Source organism: Piliocolobus tephrosceles, chromosome 2 (genome assembly GCF_002776525.5).
Source record: "Piliocolobus tephrosceles isolate RC106 chromosome 2, ASM277652v3, whole genome shotgun sequence".
NCBI classification, from domain to species: domain Eukaryota; kingdom Metazoa; phylum Chordata; class Mammalia; order Primates; family Cercopithecidae; genus Piliocolobus; species Piliocolobus tephrosceles.
This window is the reverse complement of record NC_045435.1, coordinates 143,849,444-143,874,651: the sequence shown is the minus strand read 5'-3', so window position 1 is coordinate 143,874,651 and position 25,208 is coordinate 143,849,444. Positions and strand designations below refer to the sequence as shown.

Genomic DNA, 25,208 nt, shown 5'->3' with positions numbered 1-25,208 from the left:
TTGCCAGTTTTTCTTTTTTTTGAAAGGGAGTTTAGCTCTTATTGCCCAGGCTGGAGTGCAGTGGCACCATCTCGGTTCACTGCAGCCTCTGCCTCCTGAGTTCAAATGATTCTACTGTCTCAGTCTCCCAAGTAGCTGGGATTACAGGCACATAACACCACTCAAGGCTAATGTTTGTATTTTTAGTAGAGTTGGGGTTTCATCATATTGGTCAGGCTGGTCTCGAACTCCTGACCTCAGGTGATATGCCCGCCTCGGCTTCCCAAAGTATTGGGAGTATAGGCGTGAGCCACTCACCCTGCCAAGTTTGCTAACTTTTAATGGTTGGGTAACTTTGTAAGACAAGTCAGTATTTTGTATAGATGTAGCATTTTTTTCATTGTTTAAAAAAATCCTCTCTCTCTCTCTCTCTCTCTCTCTATATATATATATATATTTTTTTTTTTAACAAAAATGTGAAGTAATATTGGGGCAGGCATTATTCTTATTTTATAGCTAGAAAATAAAAGCACAAACTGAATGAGCTGATTGCGTATTCTTGATAAATACACATCTGTGCAGTACTCTTAAATGTGTCTAGTTCAGCTCTTGTATCTAAATCAAGTATACAGTATCACAATAATAAAATATAAAAATGTTATGTCCCATGACTACTTAGTATAGATTCAGGAAATGTGTTTAGTTGTCATATAAAAGGAAAATGCAGTTTAAAATAATTTTGGTAATTGCATTCTTGAGTTTTCTGTCCTCCCTGGTACCATGAAACTGGAGATCTTTGAAGACCTATCATAGAATATGTACTTGAATTGTTTGTGGAGTAAAGGCAGCTGTTTGTAGCTATCTAGTTGGGAACTGTCTTTCCTTGGATAGTTAGCTACTCTGTTGGTGTGTGGTGTAACACTTACCTGTTGCTGACATGTAGTCAGTGACTTCTGATGTGTATAAGTAGGCCTTGCCAGTGTCAGCAGGTAATGTTCGAGGAAAGACCAACTTCTATTAATGTAATCCACAATTCTAGTGAGGGGATTGTAGCTATCAAACATACTTCTCAGTCAACTTTTAAGCAGTCATTCAGGCTGAGTGCAGCAGCTTAGGCCTGTAATTCTACCTCTTTGGGAGGCCGAAGCTGGAGGATTGCTTGAGGTGGAGTGTGAGACCCACCTGGGCAACGTAGGGAGACCCCCATCTCTACAAAAAGTGAAAAAGCTGGATGTGGTAGCACATGTCTGTAGTCCCAGCTCTTGGGAGGCTGAGGCAGGAGGATTGCTTGAGCCCGGGAGTTCGAAGTTGCAGTGAGCTATTATTGCATCATTGTACTCCAGCCTGAGTGACAGAGTGAGACCCTGTCTCTTTAAAAAAAAAAAAAAAAAAAAAAAAATGGCTGGGCGCAGTGGCTCATGCCTGTAATCCTAGCACTTTGAGAGGCCAAGGTGGGCGGATCAGTTGAGGTCAGGGGTTCAAGACCAGCCTGGCCAGCATGGTGAAATCCTCTCTCTACTAAAAATACAAAAAATTAGCCAGGCATGGTGGCAGATGCCTGTAATCCCAGCTACTGGGGAGGCTGAGGCAGGAGAATCCCTTGAACCTGGGAGATGGAGGTTTCAGTGAGCTGAAATTGCGCCACTGCACTCCAGCCTGGGCTACAGAGCAAGAGTCTGTCTCAAGAAAGCAAACAAACAAACAAAAAATCAGGTTGGGAGTGGTGGTGGCTTATGCCCTGTAAGTCTAACACTTTGGGAGGCCAAGGCCGGCAGATCACTTGAGCCCTGGAGTTTTTTAAGACCAGCCTAGGCAACATGGCAAAACCCCATTTCTACAAAAAATACAAAAATTAGCTGGGTGTGGTGGCGCATGCCTGTAGTCCCAGCTGTTTGGCACACTGTGGTGGGAGAATTGATTGAGCCAGGGAGGTCAGGGTTGCAGGGAGCTGTGATCATGCCACTGCACTCTAGCCTGGGCAACAGAACGAGATCTTATCTTAAAAAAAAAAAAAAAAAAAAAGGTCATTCATACTTCAAGAGTTTTGGAATTTGTAGCGAATAAAAGTATGAGATGGAAAATGTGCAGCCTGCAGGCAGGGTCTGTTAACAGTTGTGTGGTTGTTGCAAGGGGTGCTTTGGGTAGGGCAAAGAATCTCTAAAGGGAAGAAGAATTTTGTTTGGTTGGTAGGTGTTAGGTTACTCATGCCAATAAGAATGGAATTAAATTCTGTGTGTCAACATTGTATTTCCCTCTGTCCTAAGACATAGTGTTTCCCAGATAGCGAGTCATACACTGGTATGGACTGTAGTTCGTCATATATACTAGATAGATATGGGAACAGTCTTTATAAGAAGTTCGTTTAGGTGTTTTTAAATGGATGAGTAAATCTTCCTTTGTTCTTAGGGTTTCTTTCGGAGAAGTATTCAACAAAACATCCAGTACAAGAAGTGCCTGAAGAATGAAAACTGTTCTATAATGAGAATGAATAGGAACAGATGTCAGCAATGTCGCTTTAAAAAGTGTCTGTCTGTTGGAATGTCGAGAGATGGTATGTACCTAGTTTAAAGAGTGTTCCTAAAGTGTGTGGAGCTTGGCTTTTATTCCTCAGCATGAACCACAGCTATAAGCTGGTTACCAAGAACCCTCTTGTGTTTAAGGTGAAGTAGAAAACACATTTTCATGCTTTACAGGACACCAAATTGATTAAAGTCATATTTTAGCATTATTATCCCAGAAACAATTTTGGCTAAATGTTGGTGGTTGTTACTACTTCTAAAAAGAGCCATTTTTTTCCTATGCAATTTGATTACTTTTTTTTTCCTAAAAACGATGGAGTTTAAAAACATTTTTTGTATGGCCGGGCATGGTGGCTCATGCCTGTAATCCCAACACTTTGGGAAGCTGAGGCGTGTGGGTCACTTTTGGTCGGGAGTTCCAGACCAGCCGTGGTGAAACTCCATATCTACTAAAAATACAAAAAAAAATTAGCTGAGCATGATGGCATACACCTGTAATCCCAGTTACTCGGGAGGCTAAGGCAGGAGAATAGCTTGAATCCAGGAGGTGGAGGTTGCACTGAGGTGAGATCGTGCCACTGCACTCTAACCTGGGTGACACAGTGAGACTCTGTCTCACTGCAGCTTCCATCTCCCGGGTTCAAGTGATTCTCCTGCCTCAGCCTCCTGAGTAACTGGGATTACAGGTGCCCACCACCACACCTGGCTAATTTTTTTGTATTTTTAGTAGAGACGGGGTTTCACCATGTTGGCCAGGCTGGTCTCAAACTCCTGACCTCGTGATCCGCCCACCTTGGCCTCTGAAAGCGCTGAGATTACAGGCATGAGCCACTGCGCTGGGCCAAAAAAAATTGTTTTTTAACTTATATTTTGTTTTTAACCAGAAGCCCAAACTGCTCACCATAGCTTTTCTCGATATAGCAATCCTTTCCTCTTTGTTTTTGATTTCTTAACATTACTGAGGATCTCATTTCTTCTTACATGAATTCTCTCTCTTTCTTAGCTCTGAGATGGTAAGGTGCTTTTGGGGCACAGATTCTGAACACATGGAAAGGAGATGCAAAATTGAAAGAAGTATTAGGGTCTGGAGTGGAGGTAGTTGCTCACTTCTGGCATGATCTGTTTTCATGCAAAATAAAATTCGGAGTAATTTGTGGGACCAAAAGTATTATCTGTGGATGACATTATTGTAAGATTGGACTCTTCTATTATGCTTTTTCATTTTTTGAATAATTTTGTGTGTGTGTGTGTGTGTGTGATTTTAAGTAACAACAGGTATGAGGTTTTCAGAGGGACCAGTAGGGTTATTTAAGAATTGTTAAAAATGAACTTCGTATTTATCTAGGGAAGGCCCACCTAAGCAATTCCTTAGGTTACTCTAGTATCTTACTGATACAGACATAGAATATTGCAATAAGGAATTTCGTGTTTTTTTTTTGAGATGGAGTCTTGCTCTGTTGCTCAGGCTGGAGTGCAGTGGTGCCTGCTCAGCTCACTGCTACCTCCTCCACTTACCTGGTTCAAGCGATTCTCCTGCCTCAGCCTCCCGAGTAGTTGGGACTACAGGCATGCACCACCATGCCCGGCTAATTTTTGTGTTTTTAGTAGAGACAGGGTTTCACCATGTTGACCAGGCTGGTCTTGAACTCCTGACCTCAAGTTATCCACCTGCCTCGGCTTCCCAAAGTGCTGGGATTACAGGTGTGAGCCATCATGCCTGGCCAGCGGTTTCTTGAATAACAAGTTTCAGCAATTGATGTTTTTTTCAGTTGCCTGAAAATTTTTTTTAGTGCTAAAAGTACTAGTGCTATAAAAATAGTCGATGGATATTATGATTGTCCTAAAAGAATAAAACTGACAATCATTTGTGAAGGGAGGAGTAGAGGTAAAGTATCAAACATGATTAAGTTGTTTGTTTTTGATAGCAGTAATGTCAGAGGCTACGATTAGATTAACAAGGCTTTCTGGGCAAGTATACTGAATTTTTATTGTCTCTGTATAAATACTAGACTAGAAGGAAGCTTTTCTTTCTCCTAGTCTCCAATAGGATTATTGGAGACAAGACACCTAAGACCAGCTTCTAAAAGAGTAGAAGATGACTTATCTCATTTTTAGTTATTTCACTGGTTTTAATTAAAATCTACCAAGTTTATTTGTCAGTAAGTGCATTTCTACTGGTTGCGGAATTTTTTTTTAAGGATTTTTTTTAAAGAGGCTGGAAAAGAAGACGGCAGATAACAGTTAGATCTTGAGAGTAAAGTTACAAAAATGAATTGACAAGGGCCAGGTGTTGAGGGAATGATTGTACCTACCAGCTTCCATTAATGGTAACGGATGTATGTAGCTGAATCACGCATGCCTTCCTGGGAACAGTCCTCAGCTTTGTTAGTAAGGAGCTGTGTAGTAATACTGGTCTGCTTCAAACTGGTTTTCATTAGCTAATTTCCTATTTCTTTTTTCTTTTTCTTTTCTTTTTTTGAGATGGAGTATTACTCTGTCGCCTAGGCTGGAGTGCTTTGGCACCATCTCAGCTCACTGCAAACTCTGCCTCCTGGGTTCAAGCAATTCTCCTGCCTCAGCTTCCAGAATAGCCGGGTCTGCAGGCGACTGCCATCACACCTGGCTACTTTTTGTATTTTTGGTAGAGATGGGGTTTCACCATGTTGGCTAGTCTGGTCTCAAATTCCTGACCTCAGGTGGTCCACCCACCTCGGCCTCCCAAAGTACTGGGATTACGGGCATGAGCTACTGCACCCATCCAAATTTCCTGTTTTCATAGACTTTGCTTATAAAATACCTAGGAGATACATTTCCTTAACTTTGTTTTAGGGGAAAATGGAAAATTTTCTCTCCCTCTCCTACTTCCTTTGGTGTATCAAGACCAGCAAGTTTAGAAAAATGTGAACCAGAGACGTGTAGACTCATTCTTTATATGTATGACTAGAGGCCATAGCTATTGGATAATTTTGTGTTATTCTTTTATATAAAACAGGTCTTATTTAGAATATAGATGTTAAATATCTTTTTCTTCAATAGCTGTTCGGTTTGGTCGTATTCCTAAGCGTGAAAAACAGAGGATGCTAATTGAAATGCAAAGTGCGATGAAGACCATGATGAACAGCCAGTTCAGTGGTCACTTGCAAAATGACACATTAGTAGAACATCATGAACAGACAGCCTTACCAGCTCAGGAACAGCTGCGACCCAAGCCCCAACTGGAACAAGAAAACATCAAAAACTCTTCTCCTCCCTCTTCTGATTTTGCAAAGGAAGAAGTGATTGGCATGGTGACTAGAGCTCACAAGGATACCTTTATGTATAATCAAGAGCAACGAGAAAACTCAGCCGAGAGCATGCAGCCCCAGAGAGGAGAACGGATTCCCAAGAACATGGAGCAATATAATTTAAATCATGATCATTGTGGCAATGGGCTTAGCAGCCATTTTCCCTGTAGTGAGAGCCAGCAGCATCTCAATGGACAGTTTAAAGGGAGGAACATAATGCATTACCCAAATGGGCATGCCATTTGTATTGCAAATGGACATTGTATGAACTTCTCCAATGCTTATACTCAAAGAGTATGTGATAGAGTTCCGATAGATGGATTTTCTCAGAATGAGAACAAGAATAGTTACCTGTGCAACACTGGAGGGAGAATGCATCTGGTATAGTGAAATCAATTTTTTGCTTACGTTGTATCAGGGAAAGCTTTGAAAATTTTACTTAGGAGATATGCTAACTTGAGATGGTGTCAGAAAACCTAAGAAATTTATAGACTTAATTTTGTACAGTATTTTAGGTCAAATAATTTTAATAAACATCATTTGTTGAATGACCTAATTTCATACCCAGCTAGGTACAAGCATGTGATTTGATTGATCTGGGATTGGGATTAGGATTTTATGTAAAATATTATTCATACACAATTGGTCCTTTAATTCTTGGAAATCCCTTTGAAAATTTAAGCATTCTGATTAATTAGTACCTTACTAGCTTTGGGATTTTCTCAAAGGGCTGAACTTTTCGCTTGCCATAGTTAAAAATTCTTTGATTTCTATAGAAGGACTTTTTTTTTTTTTTTAAACCATTTTTATGCCAAAAGATCTTTGAGTATAGAACATAGATGTTTTATTGCTTGATAAATTTAGGAGTATTTTAATTTCATAGGCTAGTTTCTAAGGATTTTCGCAGACTTCATCTTATGAGATGACTTAATGTAGGTCATATCATTCAAGCTTTTCTATTTTTCCATCAAATACGACATTCTACATGAAAGTACAGTGTTCATATTCAGCCAAAATTTCATCAAAAACAGCATTTCCAGTTTAAACCATGAGGTCCTTTGATAGTGCTTGGTATTTTCTACTGACAGGTAATTAAAGTCGTCTTTTTCATTTTCAAAATAGTTGACTCTACCTCAATCTTCATTAAATTTTTTGTTGTCACTTCGCAGTTACTTGATTCTGTGGACCTTATGTTAGGCTAAGTAGTTGCTTTTTTTTTTTTGTTTTGAGACAGTCTTGCTCTGTTGCCCAGGCTGGAGTGCAGTGGTGCGACCTCAGCTCATTGCAACCTCCACCTCTTGGGTTCAAGCAGTTCTCGTGCCTCGGCCTCCCGGGTAGTTGGGATTACAGGCGTGCGTCACCATGCCTGGCTAATTCTTGTATTTTCAGTAGAGACAGGTTTCACCATGTTGGCCAGGCTGGTCTTGAATCCTGGCCTCAAGTGATTCGCCCATCTCGGCCTCCCGAAGTGCTGGGATTATAGGCTTGAGCCACCATGCCTAGCCAAGTGGCTGCCTTAATGAAGGAAAAATCTGTAGGCATTTGGGTTCTGATTTCATGATATTCTCCATGGTTTTGTAATCATCCCATTCCTAGATTTTGTGTGGATTTAGTGAAAATTTAAAGGCTGATTTTACTAACAGAATGTACAGAGTGTGTTTCATCATCTTTTTGGTGTTCTTAAAATAACTTCTTGGCTTCCTGTTTTCCCTCACCTAATCCTCATTTAGAAGGCGCACCTGTATGTGCAGTCCTTGTTTCCTAATTGAACAAGTAGAAGTCAGTGATCACACCATTGTTTTTGAAACAAATGGGCAGTGACTTTTTTTTTTTTTTTTTTGAGTCTCACTTTGTCACCCAGGCTGGAGTGCAGTGGTATGATCTTGGCTCACTGCAACCTCTGCCTCCTGGTTCAAGCAATTTTTCTGCCTCAGTCTCCCGAGTAGCTGGGACTACAGGTGCACGCCACCATGTCTGGCTAATTTTTTTAATTGTTAGTAGAGAGGGGGTTTCACCATGTTGGCCAGACTGGTCTCGAACTTCTGACCTTGTGATCCGCCTGCCTCGGCCTCCCAAAGTGCTAGGATTACAGGCGTGAGCCACTTCGCCTGGCCAGGCAGTGAGTGACCTTTTTAACAAAATGAGGCACCTTGCTGTTTTTTGCTCTTGGAAATTACAACATTGTAATTCTGCCTATTTAGAAATAAGGGAGTTTTGAAATACTAACTAAATGTGAATTTGGGCCTAGACCTGTGACTTCTAGCTGTGTTGGACAAATCACTAAACCTCGGAGTCTCATTTCTCCACCTAAGAAATGGAAATTATAGTCTGCCATAAATAACAGATTGAGAATCACACAAGTGAATTTGTTTGCAAAATTATAAAACACCATATACTAGCATAAGGTGGCAGCAGTGTTACAAAATAAATGCTTAAACCTGTGCAACAGGTGTTTGAAATAGCTTGTTATTGATGGTATTTTTGCTTAGGCTATGTTTTTTTAATGATAAGTTAATTGCTATTTATATTAGGTTGCCAAGAGGCGTTCTACAGTATGGTGGGCAGCAAATAGATAAAATGCTAGTATTTCAGTAGATTTTACTTGAGTTTTGGGGGTTAAATTCATGTTGGGGTTTCTGATAATTGAGATGCCGCTTTTGACATTTCTTTACCACCTTTTAGTATTTAATAGTTTTTCCGTTTTGTGTATACCAGGTTTGTCCAATGAGTAAGTCTCCTTATGTGGATCCTCATAAATCGGGACATGAAATCTGGGAAGAATTTTCAATGAGCTTCACTCCAGCGGTGAAAGAAGTGGTGGAATTTGCAAAGCGTATTCCTGGGTTCAGAGATCTCTCTCAGCATGACCAGGTCAACCTTTTAAAGGCTGGGACTTTTGAGGTAGGTTTTATTTATCCTGAATATTGATGCAGGCAGGGGATGTAATATTTTATTTTCATGAATATTTTAATTCTTTTTGTTTTTTGAGACAGAATCTTGCTCTGTCACCCAGGCTGGAGTGCAGTAGCGCGATCACAGCTCACTGCAACCTCTGCTTCCTGGGTTCAAACATTCTCCAGCTTCAGCCTCCTGAGTAGCTCGGACTACAGGTGTGAACCACCACGCCTGGCTAATTTTTTTTTGTATTTTTTTTTGTAGAAACAGGGTTTCGCCATGTTGCCCAGGCTGCTCTCAAACTCCTGAGCTCAAAGCGATCTGCACACTTTGGCCTCCTAAAGTGCTGGGTTTCCAGATGTGAGCCACTGTGCCCGGCAGATGTTTTCATTCTTTTCTAAGTCAGTATTTGTAGTCCAGAGTCTGAAATTATCAACGAAATAATCATCTCAGGGTTTTGGGAAAGAGACTTGGTAAATCCAGAATTGTTTAGGATTTTGTGTTTATTTTTTACTTATTATTTAGGATTTGAAATATAGGTATTCTGTATCTCCAGCATATGAACTGCTAAGTTCTAGTATTCCTTTCAGATGTGGATTTAACAAGTTTCTGCAGTGTTAGACACCTCCTGAAAGCCTAGCCTAGCATTTACTGTATCCGATGCAGAATAAGAAGGGCAAATAGGATGTGGTTTTTGTTTTTTGAGAGACTGTAGAATATTTTGGGGATATGTCAGACATTTCTTAGGTGCCACCTTAGCTCCTCCTGGCTTCACCTTGCTTCAGGATCCTTGATTACTTTTCTGTCCTGCTTCTCTTACAACACTGTATCCTGCCTGAGCTTGGGGTAGTCTCTACTGTATAACTTAGAGAAGTGCCTCTCCTGGTCCTTAATTAGGTGTCTTTCACTTTCTGTCTGCCCCAGGGCATCCCTTTTGCTGCCAAGGTGTGAGATGCCTTGGGACCTAATTAAGGATAACTCTGAGATTGGGGTGGTGAGAGGAAGTTGATGTTTGCTGGGCCAAATCTTTGAACCTTTGATGGATGGGAGAAGTGAGCCAGGGCTGTATTTTCACTTCTCCCTGGATCTAGTATAATGGAGGAAGTGAGATAACTAAGTAATATAATTGTGAACTGATTTAACTTGGATGTCAATTATAACATGGTGCTTAGAACACTTACTGTGATAGCTTTCTTTGTGGATAGTCTCTTTGGGTTATGGTTTCTTGAAGCAGTTCAGTTAGACTTCATCTGCTTCCTTTGCCTTGGCTGCATTTGATGTGTTGATGTTTCGAAGTGTTGCTGCATTGGAATTTTGCTCTTTTTACTTAAGGCATAGAGGCCATGTGGTATACTTGGCAGCCTAAAGTGTTTCTTTAATGCCTTTGGCCAGGGCCCAGTTTTAAATTTACTGGCACTATTTCTTGCTCTAATTTTATATTGCATTTCAGAATCTTTGTTAATAGAATGGCAGAGTATCTTTGCAATCAGTGGCTAGAATTTCTTTTGATGTTCTTCTTGGAATATTTATTGCTTTGGTAGATAATTTGTCTTAAGAAAGTGGATTCGGGACCGGGTGCAGTGGCTCATCCTTGTAATCCCAGCACTTTGGGAGGCCGAGGCAGGCCGATCACTTGAGTCCAGGAGTTTGAGACCAGCCTGGGCAACATGATGAAACCCTATCTCTCCAAAAAATACAAAAATTAGCTGGGTTTGGTGATGTTTATCTGTATTCAGCTATTCAGGAGGCTGAGGTGGGAAGGATCACTTGAGCCTGGGAGGTTGAGGTTGCAGTGAGCTGTGTTGGCACCTCCAGCCTGGGCAACAGAGCAAGACCCTGTCTCAATAAATAAATAAATAAATAGGCCAGGCGTGGTGGCTCATGCCTGTAATTCCAGCACTTTGGGAGGCTGAGGCGGGCGGATCACCTAAGGTCACGAGTTTGAGACCAGCCTGGTCAACATGATGAAACCCCATCTCTACTAAAAACATAAATTAGCTGGCATAGTGGTGTGTGCCTATAATCCCAGCTAGTTGGGAGACTGAGGCAGGAGAATCCTTGAACCCAGGAGGCAGAGGTTGCAGTGAGCCGAGATCGCACCACTGCACTCCGGCCGGGGCGACAAGAAGAAAACTCTGTCTCAAGAAATAAAATCACTGGACGTGATGGCTCACGCCTGTAATACCAGCACTTTGGGAGGCCAAGGCGGGTGGATCACCTGAGGTAAGGAGTTTGAGACCAGCCTTGCTAACATGGTGATACCCTGTTTCTTCTAAAAATACCAAAAATTAGCTGGGCGTGGTGGCACGCACCTGTAATCCCAGCTACTTGGGAGGCTGAGGCAGGAGAATTGCTTGAACCTGGGAGGTGGAGGTTGCAGTGAGTGGAGATCACGCCATTGCACTCCAGTTCGGACCACAAGAGCGAAACTCTGTCTAAAAATAAAATAAAATAAAACAAAAAAATAAAATGGCTTTGAGTAAAAGTAAACCCTGTTTTTCTTTTATAACTTTCTTTTATATATGTGGGATGATTCATAACTGACTTGAATATTAAGTTATTTATTATTGCTGTTAGACTTCTCCAAATACATTTCTTTTTCTTTTTACAGGTTTTAATGGTACGGTTTGCATCATTATTTGATGCAAAGGAACGTACTGTCACCTTTTTAAGTGGAAAGAAATATAGTGTGGATGATTTACACTCAATGGGAGCAGGGGATCTGCTAAACTCTATGTTTGAATTTAGTGAGAAGCTAAATGCCCTCCAACTTAGTGATGAAGAGATGAGTTTGTTTACAGCTGTTGTCCTGGTATCTGCAGGTAAGCAAGCTGGTTCAAAATTGTGCCACACCTAGCATATAGTGACCAACTGGGGAGAAGGTGGCATTTAACAGGTTCCAGAAAGTTATATGGAGGGAATAAGGCCTTAAGGAAGATGCTAAATTGTATGACCCTGTTATTTTTATGTAACTAATTTTTTCATTATAACAATACATGTCAAAGTGCTATAGGAATAAAGTAATACTTATATCTAGACCTTGTATTTACCACTGTTAGTCTTTAGCTTTTTGTTCATAATTTTTTTTATGAGTCTAAATCTTTATTTCATGGATTTGTTAGAACAGTATGTATCTCCAGGTAGGTGGTTCTAATATGAATTGCAGTTTTTATTCAAATACAATGTGGGATACTTGAAAACATTAAAAGTATCAAGAGGTATTAGTATGGTTTGTTGCAGAGAAATGTGAATTAGTTTTAGGCTTTAGTCCAGCTCTGCCATTGAATTTTGTGGGTAACTTGGGTAAGTAACTTTACTCTTTTGCGTCTTGGATTCCTTCCTCATCCTGTCAAAGGAAGGGGTTGTACCATGTGAGCCTAGTATGGTGTCTGGCATAGAAGAGCTACTCAGTCACTATTTGAATGAGTGAGCAAGATTTTTGAGTTTTTAATGTTTATTTATATGAGTCATTTATGATGTTTCCCAATGTCCCTGCCATCTTGCATTAACGTTACAGTTGTTTCTGACCTGAAGTGTTTTGATTCAGATAGTACCCATTAAGGCAGAGATTGTTACTCCCAATAACAAATTGGAAATTGAGACACTTTCCTGGGTACGTCTAAGTAAGTGCCAACTATTTTTAGGTATCGTTTTATTTCCAACATTTGTTGGAAATTTTTTAGTATTTGGTTATGACTTTGTTTCCCATTTGCTTCCTACTGTGTAAAGGGCACGGTGTTAGGCATTGTGAGAGTTATAAGTTGTGGCCTCTGATTATGTGATGAAACCATAAATTAGTAGCTCTTTAAAGAGAACAAGTTCTTGGCCGGGTGTGGGGGCTCACGCCTGTAATCCCAGCACTTTGGGAGGCTGAGGCAGGTGGATCACCTGAGGTCAAGAATTTGAGACCAGCCTGGCCAACATGGTGAAACCCCATCTCTACAAAAAATACAAAAATTAGCCAGGCATGGTGGAACATGCCTGTAGTCCCAGCTACCCAGGAGGAGAATCGCTTGAACCCAGCAGCCAGAGGTTGCAATGAGCTGAGATCATGCCACTGCACCCCAGCTTGGGCGACAGAACGAGACTCCGTCTAAAAAAAAAAAAAAAAGAGAGAACAAGTTATTTGTATAATTTTAAGGGCCTTACCTCAGCAGATTAAAGACATGCCAATTGGTAACATAATTTGGCTACCTTTTCTGACCAGCTCTACCTGGATAACTAAAAATGTGTATATACATGGGAGTAGTATGAAAGAACATGTCAATAAGTGATATCTGTTTTATTGCTAACTTATAATGCTTTTTGCATTTTACCTATCATTTGCAGAATCTCTTGATAAGTAATTAGTATTGGTTTGAGTTGACATCAGATTAATAAATCGATTATTTTGAACCCAAAGATAATACTTGTTAAATTATTTATCTGATGAATATGCCTTACCTACTAGGTGCTCAGGGGGAAACAAAAAGCTTTAAGGCACAAGCTTGCTAAGTGTTTTCATTCTATTTGGAGAGCTGGAACTACACAAAGAGCTTTATGCTACTAAACCGTGTAGTTCTGACTGAGGTAAGTTGGAGTTGTAGAAAGGAAGATGAAATCATCTTGGAAGGCTCTGTGGGGAAAGATAGAAGTGGAGCTGGAATTTGAAGGTTGAATTATTAGGCTTTCCCAATGAAGAAAAGATGGAAATGCATGGGAGAGTACGAGATAGGGCCAGGGAAGGGTCAGGTGGCCAAAGCCTGGAGTGTACATCAAGGAGGAAGGGGGACAAAAGCCTTCAGAGTTAGGGGAGCACCAGGTTATGGACTAACAGCTATGAGAACTAAGCAGAGAGGTTTTAACCAAAATATGGGGCAGAAGAAAGTCTGTGTACCTTCTTAAGTAGGAGAGTGATCCGGTTGAACAAAGTAATGTTTACCATTAATTCTGCATTATTATTGTGGTGGGTGGATTAGATAGGTAAGTTATTAGTGCTAGAGAGTTAGGTTGAGAAGCTTTTGAAAGGACATGAGGTATGAGGCAGTGGGGTGAACTCTTATCAAATAAATTAAGGCAGGTGAGATGAAGTAGCAGGGCCAACATCCCAGAGGTAGTTCAGAGAAAGAAATGACGGCAAAGGGGTAGAGGGAAACTGTCTATGCCAGGAACCTTGTTATTTCATTTATATTTTCTCTAGGAACATGATTTTTAGTTTGATTTAATCTGGTTTTGAAAAAGCCTTTTTTTCTGATTATAAATTTAGTACGGGCTCTTTGAAAGTGTAGAAAATATTAAAATGGAAAAAAAAAAGGTTATAATATCACTACCAGAAAAGATCACTATTAATATTGGGGGTCTTTATCCATTTACCTATCCATCTATCTATTTACCTGTTTGTTTATGTAGGATATATTTTAAAAATGGAAATATTAAGTGCAAAAGACTGATTGTAAAAGGATACAGTGTATTCTCGTTTTTGTTAGGTCACTATATGAACATATACAAGTACACATTTTTGAAGTTTCATGTAAAATTTTAATCCTTACCACTTAAAAATTACTAGCTTTTTTTGTTGTTGTTGTTGTTTGTTTTTTTTTTTTTTTTGGAGATGGAGTTTCACTCTTGTAGCCCAGGCTGGAGTGCAGTTGCTTAATCTCTGCTCACCACAACCTCCCCCTCCCGGGTTCAAGCAGTTCCCATGCGTCAGCCTCCAGAGTAGCTGGGATTACAGGCATGCGCCACCATGCCTGGCTAATTTTGTATTTTTGTGGACACGGGGTTTCTCCATGTTGGTCAGGCCAGTCTCGAACTCCCAACCTCAGGTGATCTGCCTGCCTCGGCCTCCCACAGTGCTGGGGTTACAGGCATGAGCCACTGTGCCCGGCCAAACAGCAGCATAAATTACTAGCTGTTTTTAAGCAGTATCTAGGCAGGAAAATAAAATTCAAAAGCTACAGAAGGGTTTAAAATGAAAAGTCTCTGCTTCTTTCCTCTACTGCCATCCTGATTCCTCAGAAAACGGGATTTCTTAACATCCTTCTTTTTAATTTCTGGTTGTTGACCACCCAACTCTGAATACAATGCTTATATCTCTATCTCTCTCTCTCTTTTTTTTTTTTTTTTTTTTGAGACGGAGTCTTACTCTGTCGCCCAGGCTGGAGTGCAATGATCTCAGCTCACTGCAACCTCTGCGTCCCGGGTAGCTGGGATTACAGGTGCCCACCACCATGCTCAGCTAATTTTTGCATTTTTAGTAGAGACGGGGGTTTGCCATGTTGGCCAGGCTGGTCTTGAACTCCTGACCTCAGGTGATCCAGCCTTCTTGGCCTCCCAAAGTATTGGATTACAGGTGTGAGCCACCATGCCCAGCCAATACCTCTTTTTATTTAGTAAGTATAACTTACAAATAAAAGTATCCTTACTTTTCCCTCTCAATTTTCTTATGTTTTATTTTTCAATTTACTTTTGGTTTTATTTGTAATTTTAATATACTCACATTTTTTGACCTTTACTTATATATAATGTCTTTTGGATAGTTTAGGTAGAATCTCTTCATTATTCCAAGACACTTGTTTTTCCTCTGTACTCTGACTTTGCTGTAACATTCCTTTTATGTAGTCAATTAAAACATATCTTGTTCTATAACTGTTTGTCATGGTTTGATCAGTTGATTCCCAAAGTTGAAAAGTCAAAAGTCCCCATTTATAGTATTATGATTGTGTAAATACTACTTACAGTGTTCACACAGTGAGGTTGAAATGGTAAAAAATAATTGAAACCTCTTCTCCAAGCCTCTGCACCTTGAAGGGTGATGTTCCTTGTATCAGGGAATGAATGGATAGTTTATTTCAGTTCTCTATTAATTGTTTAGAATTAAGTAACATAGTTTGCTTTATCTTTTTTTTTTTTTTTTTTTTTTTTTTGAGATGGAATCTTGCTCTGTCACCCAGGCTGGAGTGCAGTGGCCGGATCTCTGCTCACTGCAAGCTCCGCCTCCTGGGTTTATGCCATTCTCCTGCCTCAGCCTCCCGAGTAGCTGGGACTACAGGCGCCCGCCACCTCGCCCGGCTAGTTTTTTGTATTTTTTAGTAGAGACGGGGTTTCACCGTGTTAGCCAGGATGGTCTCGATCTCCTGACCTTGTGATCCGCCCGTCTCGGCCTCCCAAAGTGCTGGGATTACAGGCTTGAGCCACCGTGCCCGGCCTGTTTGCTTTATCTTTAAAATACCTTTTTCTTTTTGGGAATGTATAGTTGTCTTCTATTGTTTTGGGGTTGTCAGAAGAAATGCTAATTTCTATGTATCATTATATAATTTTATCCTCACAGTAGATCCCTGTGAGCTGAGACATGTTATTCACAGTTATATAGACAAGGGATTTGAGGAAGAGAGGGGTTAAGAAATTTACCCAACGTCCATTTTTAATTACTGGCTAAGCAAGTACTTGAACTCCCATTAGTCTGGCTTCAAAGCCTTTCCATTATACTGCTTATTAACAGAATAGCTCTAGTTGCTAAGGGGTAGAAAAATCTCAAACATGATATTTGCCTGTAAGATTGGAGGAATCCTGATATCATGGAAGGGGAATTATACCTGGAAGGTAAGTTTCTTTTCAGGTTGTTTAAAGTAACAGCAGTTACTTCCAGTTGGAGATTAAGGACTGGCATGTAGGTGTGAGGTCAAGGCTCATTTACATACAGATTTTAGTTGTCTTCATAGAGATTTTTGTTGAAGGTTTGACTTTCATTGTGTAGGAAGTGAAAATAAATAGAATATTTGGTGAGGAGTACAAGCTTGGGAGTGTGATGAAGAACCAGCAAAGGAGAGAGAAGATAGATATGTAATAAGTTAAACTCTACAGTACTAGTGTAGCATTTAGTGCACCATTTAGAAGATGAATTTCCACTTCAATATGTGTACTCTTAACATTATAGTCTCTAGAAGATTGTTTACCATCCAACCAGGTTTGTACCTTAGGTTCTTTGGCCTTGAAATCTTAAAAACCATGGTTTTAGAAATTGAGACTGTAGAAAAATTTAATACAATCTGTGGTTTTAGATGTAGGCATCCATTTCCCTGAAGTTCTGAGTTGTATAACGAAGCATAGGTCATGTAAACACAAAGTAGCCACTGAAAGACCAACGACTTAAAACATTTTTAAATTTTTTGTGTGACTTCTTCCTACACCTGTCCAACCAACTACTACTAATACTAGTTCCCACTCAGGTATCTTCGCCACTTATCAGTTGTTTCTTTCTTTGCCCATCTAGATTATTTTGTTTGTGGGGATTACTGTCATTCTTTCTCAGTTTTCGGTATTATAAATTGCTAATCATATGATTGAAACCAGAGTTACTTGTCACTTAATGACGTAAATATGTTCTGAGAAACGCATTGTTAGGCAATTTTGTCATTGTGTGAACATCATAGAGTGTACCTATATAAACCTAGATGGTATTTCCTACTACACACCTAGGTTTTATGGTATAGCCTATTGTTACTAGGCTACAAACCTGTACACCATGTTACTGTGCTGAGTACTGTAGGCAGTTTGTAACACAATAAGTATTTGTGTGTCTAAACATATCTAAACAAAGAAAGGGTACAGTAACAATAGATATGAAAGATAAAAGCTGATACTTATGTAGGGCATTTACCATGAATGCAGCTTACAGGACTGAAAGTTGCTCTGGGTGAATGAGTGAGTGAATGATGAGGGCATGTGAAGGCCTAGGATATTACCATACACGACTATAGACCTAATAAACACTGAACACTTAGGATACACTAAATTTATTAAAAGTTTTTTTTTTTCTTCAGTAATAAATTAACCCTAGCTTACTCTGTTTTACTTTATAAACTTAAATTTTTAAAAGCTTTTTGAGTCTTGTAATAACACTTAGCTTAAAAGCAATACATAGTACAGCTATACAAAAATATTTTCTTTATATGTTTATTCTGTGCTTTTTTCTATTTATAATTTTTTTTTTTACTTCTTAAACTTTATTGTTAAAATCTGTGACAGACACACACATTAGCTTAGCCCTACACAGGCTTAGCATCATCAATATCACTCTTCCACCTCTATGTGTTGTTCTACTGGAAGGTCTTCAGGAGCAGTAATATGCATGGAGCTGTCACCATCTATCACCTTCTGTATTTCTATGATGACAATGCATTCTTCAGGAATATCTCCTGAAGGACCTGCCTGAGGCTGCTCTACAGTTACCTTTCTTTTTTTTAAGTAGGAGGGATGGGCGAGGTGGCTCATGTCTATAATCTCAGCACTTGGGGAGGCCCAGGCTGGTGGATCATTTGAGGTCAGGAGTTCTCAAAAAATAACAAAAAATAAAGTAGAAGGACTATACTGTAAAATAATGATAAAAAGTATAGTATAGTAAATACTTAAATCAGTAATGTAGTTGTTTACTATTATTAAGTGTAATAGGTTTGCTTACGCCAGCATCACTATAAACGTGTTAGTTATGTGTTGTGCTATGATGTTACGACAAAAGCTGCGATGTCACTAGGCGATAGGAATTTTTCAGCAACGTTATAATTTCATGGGACCACCCTTTTATATGTGGTCTGCCATTAACTGAAATGTTGTTATGTGGCACATGACTATTTTCTTCTGTCAGAATGTAAGCTCCTTAAAGAATTTCTGGTTTTGTTCATTGCTGATTTCCAAGCACCTTAGAACAGTAACCAGGACATATATTTAATAAATGTTTGGCAAACGATTTCATCAAGTGAAAGAAGGTTATTTAAACAATTACTTGACTATCAAAGGCAAGAGAGACTCTTCAAAGCATTACTGAAGGCTTTATTTTTATAAAGATAACTTATGATTGGCCAAAGTTAAATGTCAAGAGAAAGAGATCTCTGCCACTAGTTTTGTCTGAAAAATTGTGACCCTCCTTCCCCCCACAAACCAGTGTCCAACATTTTTTTTTTTTTGGAGACAAGATCTTACTCTCTCACCCAGGCCTGGAGTGCAGTGGCATGATCTTGACTCACTGCAACCTCCATCCCCTGGGTTCAAGCGATTCTCGTGCCTCCCTCCTTCCAAGTAGCTGGGATTACAGGTGCCAGTCACCATGCCTGGCTAAATTTTGTATTTTAGTAGAGACGAGGTTTCACCATGTTGGCCAGGCTGGTCTTGAACTCCTGACTTCAGATGATCTACCTGCCTTGGCCTCCCAAAGTGCAAGGATTACAGGAATGAGCCACCATGTCCTGCCCCAACATTCTCTTCATTTTTGAGTCACCCAGACTGGAGTATAGTGGAATGATCATGGGTCACTGCAACCTTGACCTGGGTTTAAGTGATCCTCCCACCTCAGCCACCCAACTAGCTGGGACTATAGGCATGTGTCACCATGCCCATTCAATTAATTTTTTTTTTTTAGTAGAGACTAAAGTCTCACTATGTTGCTCAGGCTGATCTCAAACTCCTAACCTCAAGCCATCCTGCCTCGGCCTTCCAAAGTGCTGGAGTTCCAGGTATAAGCCACTATGCCTGGCCTTTTTTTCCAAGAAAGAATTAGCACATAGTTATAATATTCAAATTTTGTTAAATATAAACTAGCCAGGTGCAGTGGCTCATGCCTGTAATTCTAGCACTTTGGGAGGCCAAGGCGGGTGGATCATGAGGTCAGGAGTTGAAGGCCAGCCTAGCCAAGATGGTGAAACTAAAAATATAAAAATGAGCCGGGTGTAGTGGTAGGGGCCTGTCATCCCAGCTACTCAGGAGGCTGAGGCAGAGAATTGCTTGAACTCGGGAAGTGAGGTTGTAGTGAGCCGAGATCACGCCACTGCATTCCAGCCTGGGTAATAGAGCAAGACTCATCTCAAAAAAAAAAAAAAGATAAACTTATTTTTTATCATTTTTCTGCATTAGAGTTAAACCTTTCTTTTTTTGCCCTTTACTATTAAATTTTAGTTATTGTTTTAAGTGCTTGCATTGCAAATGACCTTTTTCAGCTACCACTTAAAATGGAAGACCTCCTCAATATCCTTGTTAAAAAACGAAAGGGAATGAATGGCCAGAAGTTTTGCTTCCTTGTAGAAGTTAGAAGTCTTTTTCTTATTAATTACAACCTCCCATCTGGGGGACCATTGAATATTTTTGTGTACTCCTGCCTCCTGTTATAAAGGGAAAAAAATACTCTTGCTGATGAAAAAGTCTATGGGTGACCTACATAAGTTTACCTAATTTTAAGATACTTTATTGCAGGCTTTTGCCAAATGACTGGTTTATTAACATATTGTATGAGAAATTTAATAAACACAATATGCTAAATGAAAGTGAATGTAGGGTAACATAGCAATAAAGTTGCATAGTGTATTAGTTACCTATTACTGCATCACAAATTGTCCCAAAATTTGGGGGCTTGCAAATGCAAACATTTAATCTCACAGTTTTTGAGAGTTTAGATATGATACGTGTCTCTGACTCAGGGTTTCTTAGGAGGTTGTAGTTAAGTTGCGGACAGGGCTGTGGTCTCATCTGAAGGCTTGAGTAGGGAAGGATCTACTTTCACTTGTAGTTATCGGCAAGATTCAGTTCCTTGCAAGCTGTTGGACTGAGCACCTCAGTTCCTTGCTGACTGTTGGCTAGAGCCCACTCTTAGTTCCTTGCCATGTGGGTGGGCCTCTCCACAGGGTGGCTCACAGCATGGCAGTGGCTTTTCTCAGAGTAAGTGAGCAAGAGTGTACCTAAGATGGAGGCCACAGTTTCTTATAAGCTAATCTCAGAACTGACATCCTATCACTTCTGCCATACTTTTTTTCATTAGAATTTGATAAGTCTCGGTCCACTTAATAGGAGGAGATTGCACAAGGGTGTGAATACCAGGATGAGGGGATCATTGGAGGCCATTTTAGGGACTGCCTACCACACATGGTGACATACAAATGGGAGTATATTCCATATGTATTGAAAATATGTTTATATACTACATTATTTTATTTTGCTAATTAGAAGCAGTTGAAATAAGATGACATCTAATTTTAAAAAGTCAGAACCTCTGTTTTTGTGAATAAAAATTCTTAAGCAGTAAAGAATTTTGATTTATCAAACGTTTTTTGTGATATATATGCTTTATATATAGTAAGTAGCTAACGACTTGTTACTGAGATTTTGAGAAATTTGTCAACTTTTGCCTTTATTCAAATGTATAACCTTGTTTTCTATTCATTAGTGACACTGATGAGCAAGAATTTTATTTATATTTAATGTTAATAATTTATCCTGTCTTTCATATTTCCCTATTCCTGATCTCTCTTAGATCGATCTGGAATAGAAAACGTCAACTCTGTGGAGGCTTTGCAGGAAACTCTCATTCGTGCACTAAGGACCTTAATAATGAAAAACCATCCAAATGAGGCCTCTATTTTTACAAAACTGCTTCTAAAGTTGCCAGATCTTCGATCTTTAAACAACATGCACTCTGAGGAGCTGTTGGCCTTTAAAGTTCACCCTTAAGGCCTTTGTTTATTTAAACATGAACTGATGGTAACTGTACATTTTGTGCTAAAATGCGTATTTATATGTGTATACCATATATGGAGACAGAAAAGACCTTTAAGACAATAAAAGATTGTAGGCTATCTCTGTAATCATGCAATAGCTGTTTGGATTGAGAACTCTTCAGCCATGATTAGACGTTGACCGCATCTCCCTGACAGACCAATCAGCTGTGTCGCACTTAAACTGGAGAAGTTACACTGAAGTATAATCACACTGAATGTTAGACTTTTTCATCTGCCAAAACCAAAAACCATTTTGATCTCCCTGTGGTATAAATATGACGCACAATCACAAGTGTATGAGGACTTAGAAATTAATCCTTTGTGGTAGGAGTTCTGTTGAATGATGGAAATCTTATTACTACCACAAGACTATTTGATCTGGTAATTGGAGACTTTGGGATTTAGGAGATTTCCATGTCTGTATTTTACTCTACCACTGTTAAAGTGTGTGGTCCTGAGTAGTTTACTTGCTTGTGGAAAATGAGAATTGATAGTGTCCCCAATGCCCCACCTCACAGAGTTACTAAAAAATGTCTGTAAAGCATATTTACCTCTTGGGAGATAGGCACTATGTAAATAAGGTAAAATTTTTTGTTATTATAATTATTCATAGTAACATTCTTTTCTTCTTTCTAAGCCTTTCTGGGAAGTCATTTCACAGTCCACACCAACCATATTAATATTCAGGGTTCCTGCATATGTGTGGGGTATCCTACTGATACACACATACTCGAAGTTTATGGGTATAACAGAGACATAGTACATGTACATAATATGTATGTGAATATAGTTAAACATATTATGTTTCTTCACAATATTTTAAACTGTGAAGAACTTTATCATACAGTAAACTTAAAACAAGAGGTGTCAAAAGACCCAAATTAGGTGCATTTTACCTGTTGATGATGGCATAACCATTGCTTTAAAATGTTTAGACAGTAGAATATTGAATTTATGCTCTATTTTTGTTTATTTAAGCAACACTTAATGTAAAAGTGCAACAGGCAGTTGAGTCCAAATTTCAACGACAAAAAAAACCCATGTATTTTAGAGTTCATCTTTGGCAAAATCTTTGGTTCAGGGTACTAGTTGTTTAAAAGTTGATTCATATTCTTACCTTGTGCTGAAAAAGGTTGCATTGCTGCCCCTTATACACATGCTGCAGCTTGATGTTAAAGAATTTTTATTCTTTCAGAAGAATTATTTAATGTTTAAAGAAACTGTTTAATATGATGGCATGTGTGTGTGTGCGCGCGTATGTATGTTCTAAGTCCACTTCTTTTTTCCTAAATAACACTACAGGGATTTTGTCATATTAGATTTAACTTATAATTTGAAAAATCATCTAGTGTGTGACCTACAGGCTTAGAAATGGTATAGTCAAGACATTTTATCCACATTTCTAATAGTGGACTTGATTAAATAGATAAGATCAGCATCTGTTTATGGTAGTAGGAGAAATAGCCAAAGTTGAGGATTTTATGTATGTTTTTCTGTTTCCCTGGAAAACAGCAATTAATTGGATTTTTTGGTAAAGATTGCCTTCTATATAATGTTTGGATTATATAAAATTGCAAAAACGATAAGAGCCTGCTTTACTGTACTAAGCCTGTTACTTTCCTGACGTGTGAGCAGAATGCCTTATTTTGTAATCTTGTTTAACTTGTTGCTACTGGGACTTGATTTACTGTGGCACTAGTTAAGTAAGTTGAAAAAAAGTTGAACCCTCTCATTATTAAAGAGGAAAGGCAATGGTGATGTCTGTAATACAATATAAACCATAATTGTGATTTACCTTAAGTAGGTATAACTCTTATGGGATATACAGTATAGTTTTTGTGAATCTTTACATGATAGCATTATCTTTTTATAATTTTTTTTCCTAAGATAAACAAATGCATAGTTTTCTTCTATGGGGGATAGAAACAGCTTTTTGAAGTAATATTGAAAACCTCAAAGATCATGTTGATTAATTTTTGCCTTTTGCATAAACCTCTTTATAACATGTATCTTTAAAATAATTAAGTCTTTAGGAATGTATAACCAGAACTATGTTAGTATTGCTTATAAAACTTTAGTTAGGTTCAATATATACATATATACATCTCTATATAGGTATATAGATTTGCATTTTGTCTTGTAAAATTTTATTTGGATAAATTCCTCCTGTAGGTAATGGGAAACAAAATTAATAGTTCATATGTCACTCATAGCTTTTCTATATTTGAAAGTAGCCCAATATGAAACTTCTGATTCTAAAATTAAACCAGCAGCCTATTACAAGCACATTCTTTGATTGAGTCATTGGTTATAAACGTACTAAATGCAGAGAAGACAGCCAATTTAGGAAACTTCTGAGTTGGTGGGACACTGTTGATTAATAATGTACTGTATGAATTAAGTGATGCTTTAACTTTGATTTTACATTTTAAAGTTAAAATGTGGGCATTATGTCGGCAAACTTAAGGGCATTATGTCAGCAAGCTAAAACATTTTTTTTCTTGTGCTTTTAATGTATCTCTTTACATGATCTGAGAGAGGATTCAAGTTGATAGAAATAGCTGAGGGGAAAAGGGGAAACATCTTGGGATGAAGCTTGTCCTTATGGTGATGGTTTAATTACAGATTTAAAAATGAGAAGGAAATTTCAGTGGATTAAGTGTATAGCTTTCATATCTACATTTCAAGAAATTACCATTGTAAACTTGATAAGAGATGATTTATTTTATGTAAACATCTTTGCAAAGCAAGGTGTAGCAGCTCAGCTAGATTTATTACTGTGCACGAAAGTAAATACCTATCTCAATTATTCTTTTTCTTTTCCAATATAAAGTTTGCTGAATGTACAAGAAGAGTTTATCACTTAGGATATAGAATTTTTTTAGGGGTTGGGGGGAGGGGATCTGTCAGGAAACTATTACCTATAAAAAAAGATTGACTTGATTCGATCCAAAAGAGAAAACTTGAAGCTATTCTGGAACTAACATGGAAAAATGAAATGGCTATTGTTTAAAAAATGATAGAAATACATTGTTGATGGGACATGAGTTAAGTTTATTTTCTACAAACTGTAATTGATGAGGACATGGATAATATCTTCATGTTTCTGAGAAGTAATCTGTATGTGGGGGGAGGGGATAATAAATATTTCTAACCAACTGTGGTGTTTGGTGTCTAATCTACCTTGCCATTTTTGTAAAACTATAATGTAACTCACTACAAGTATCTTTCCCCTGAGCATAGCAGGATCTTTTATGTAAATCTCTGATTCAGCTTGGGGAAATGTGTGTGTGTATGTATATATAGATATATATGTGTGTGTATATATGTATACACATATACATGTGTATTTATATGTATGTGTATATACGCACACAAAGGGCTTAAAAAGAGATTTTAGAGTTTAGAGATTCCGGCAAGGACTGTTGCTATTTTCTGTAATGCCAACCGAGTAACGGTTCATTGTGTGTAATAAGGTAGTCTTTCTAGGAAGGAGATGTGAGAGAGGAATGGGGTACTTGATATAACCAGAAATCACCCTTGGCCATGAATGGGGTAGGGCACCTCCGCAAGACTACTAACCTCTTTTTCCTTTCCTATCAGTTGTTCCCATGTTGGCGAAATTAAGATAGCTACTTAAATCTGCATTGTCTGCAGTAATATTGTTAGGCAATCTTGGGGGTGTTGCTTTTCTGGCTGGAAACCCGTGGCTGGTGGCACCTTTGCCTGAGATTTGCTCGGGCCCACTGGGCTTGTTCCACCCACTTGGCCTGGCAGGCTGTACTCAGCTAACGCTACTGGCCTGGATCCCATGCCTCCAAGGGAGACTGAGTCAGGCATGGAGCATCAAGGAGTGTGTGAGCGAGTGTGGCATCCAGCTACTGTGCAGACAAGTCAGCTGCTGCCACGGGGTGGACATCTCCAGGTGCTGGCGCTCTGCGAGGCTGCAGCTGGACCAGGCACACCATAAGCAGCTTTTCCAGCTGGCACTGGGGAATGCAGTGGTGGCCGGA

At 39.0% G+C, this 25,208-nt stretch overlaps 1 protein-coding gene across 1 annotated transcript in view; it reads left to right on the top strand.

Annotated features, from left to right (window-relative positions):
- NR1D2 (nuclear receptor subfamily 1 group D member 2) overlaps positions 1–24,354 on the top strand; it is a 36,371-nt gene extending 12,017 nt beyond the window's left edge. The window contains exons 4-8 of the mRNA XM_023207298.1: positions 2,386–2,530; positions 5,535–6,163; positions 8,498–8,683; positions 11,289–11,499; positions 20,952–24,354. Coding sequence (XP_023063066.1) covers positions 2,386–2,530; positions 5,535–6,163; positions 8,498–8,683; positions 11,289–11,499; positions 20,952–21,148 — 1,368 coding nt within the window. The 3' untranslated portion in view covers positions 21,149–24,354. The remainder of the gene's footprint in view (positions 1–2,385; positions 2,531–5,534; positions 6,164–8,497; positions 8,684–11,288; positions 11,500–20,951) is intronic.
- Positions 24,355–25,208: the final 854 nt, after the last annotated feature.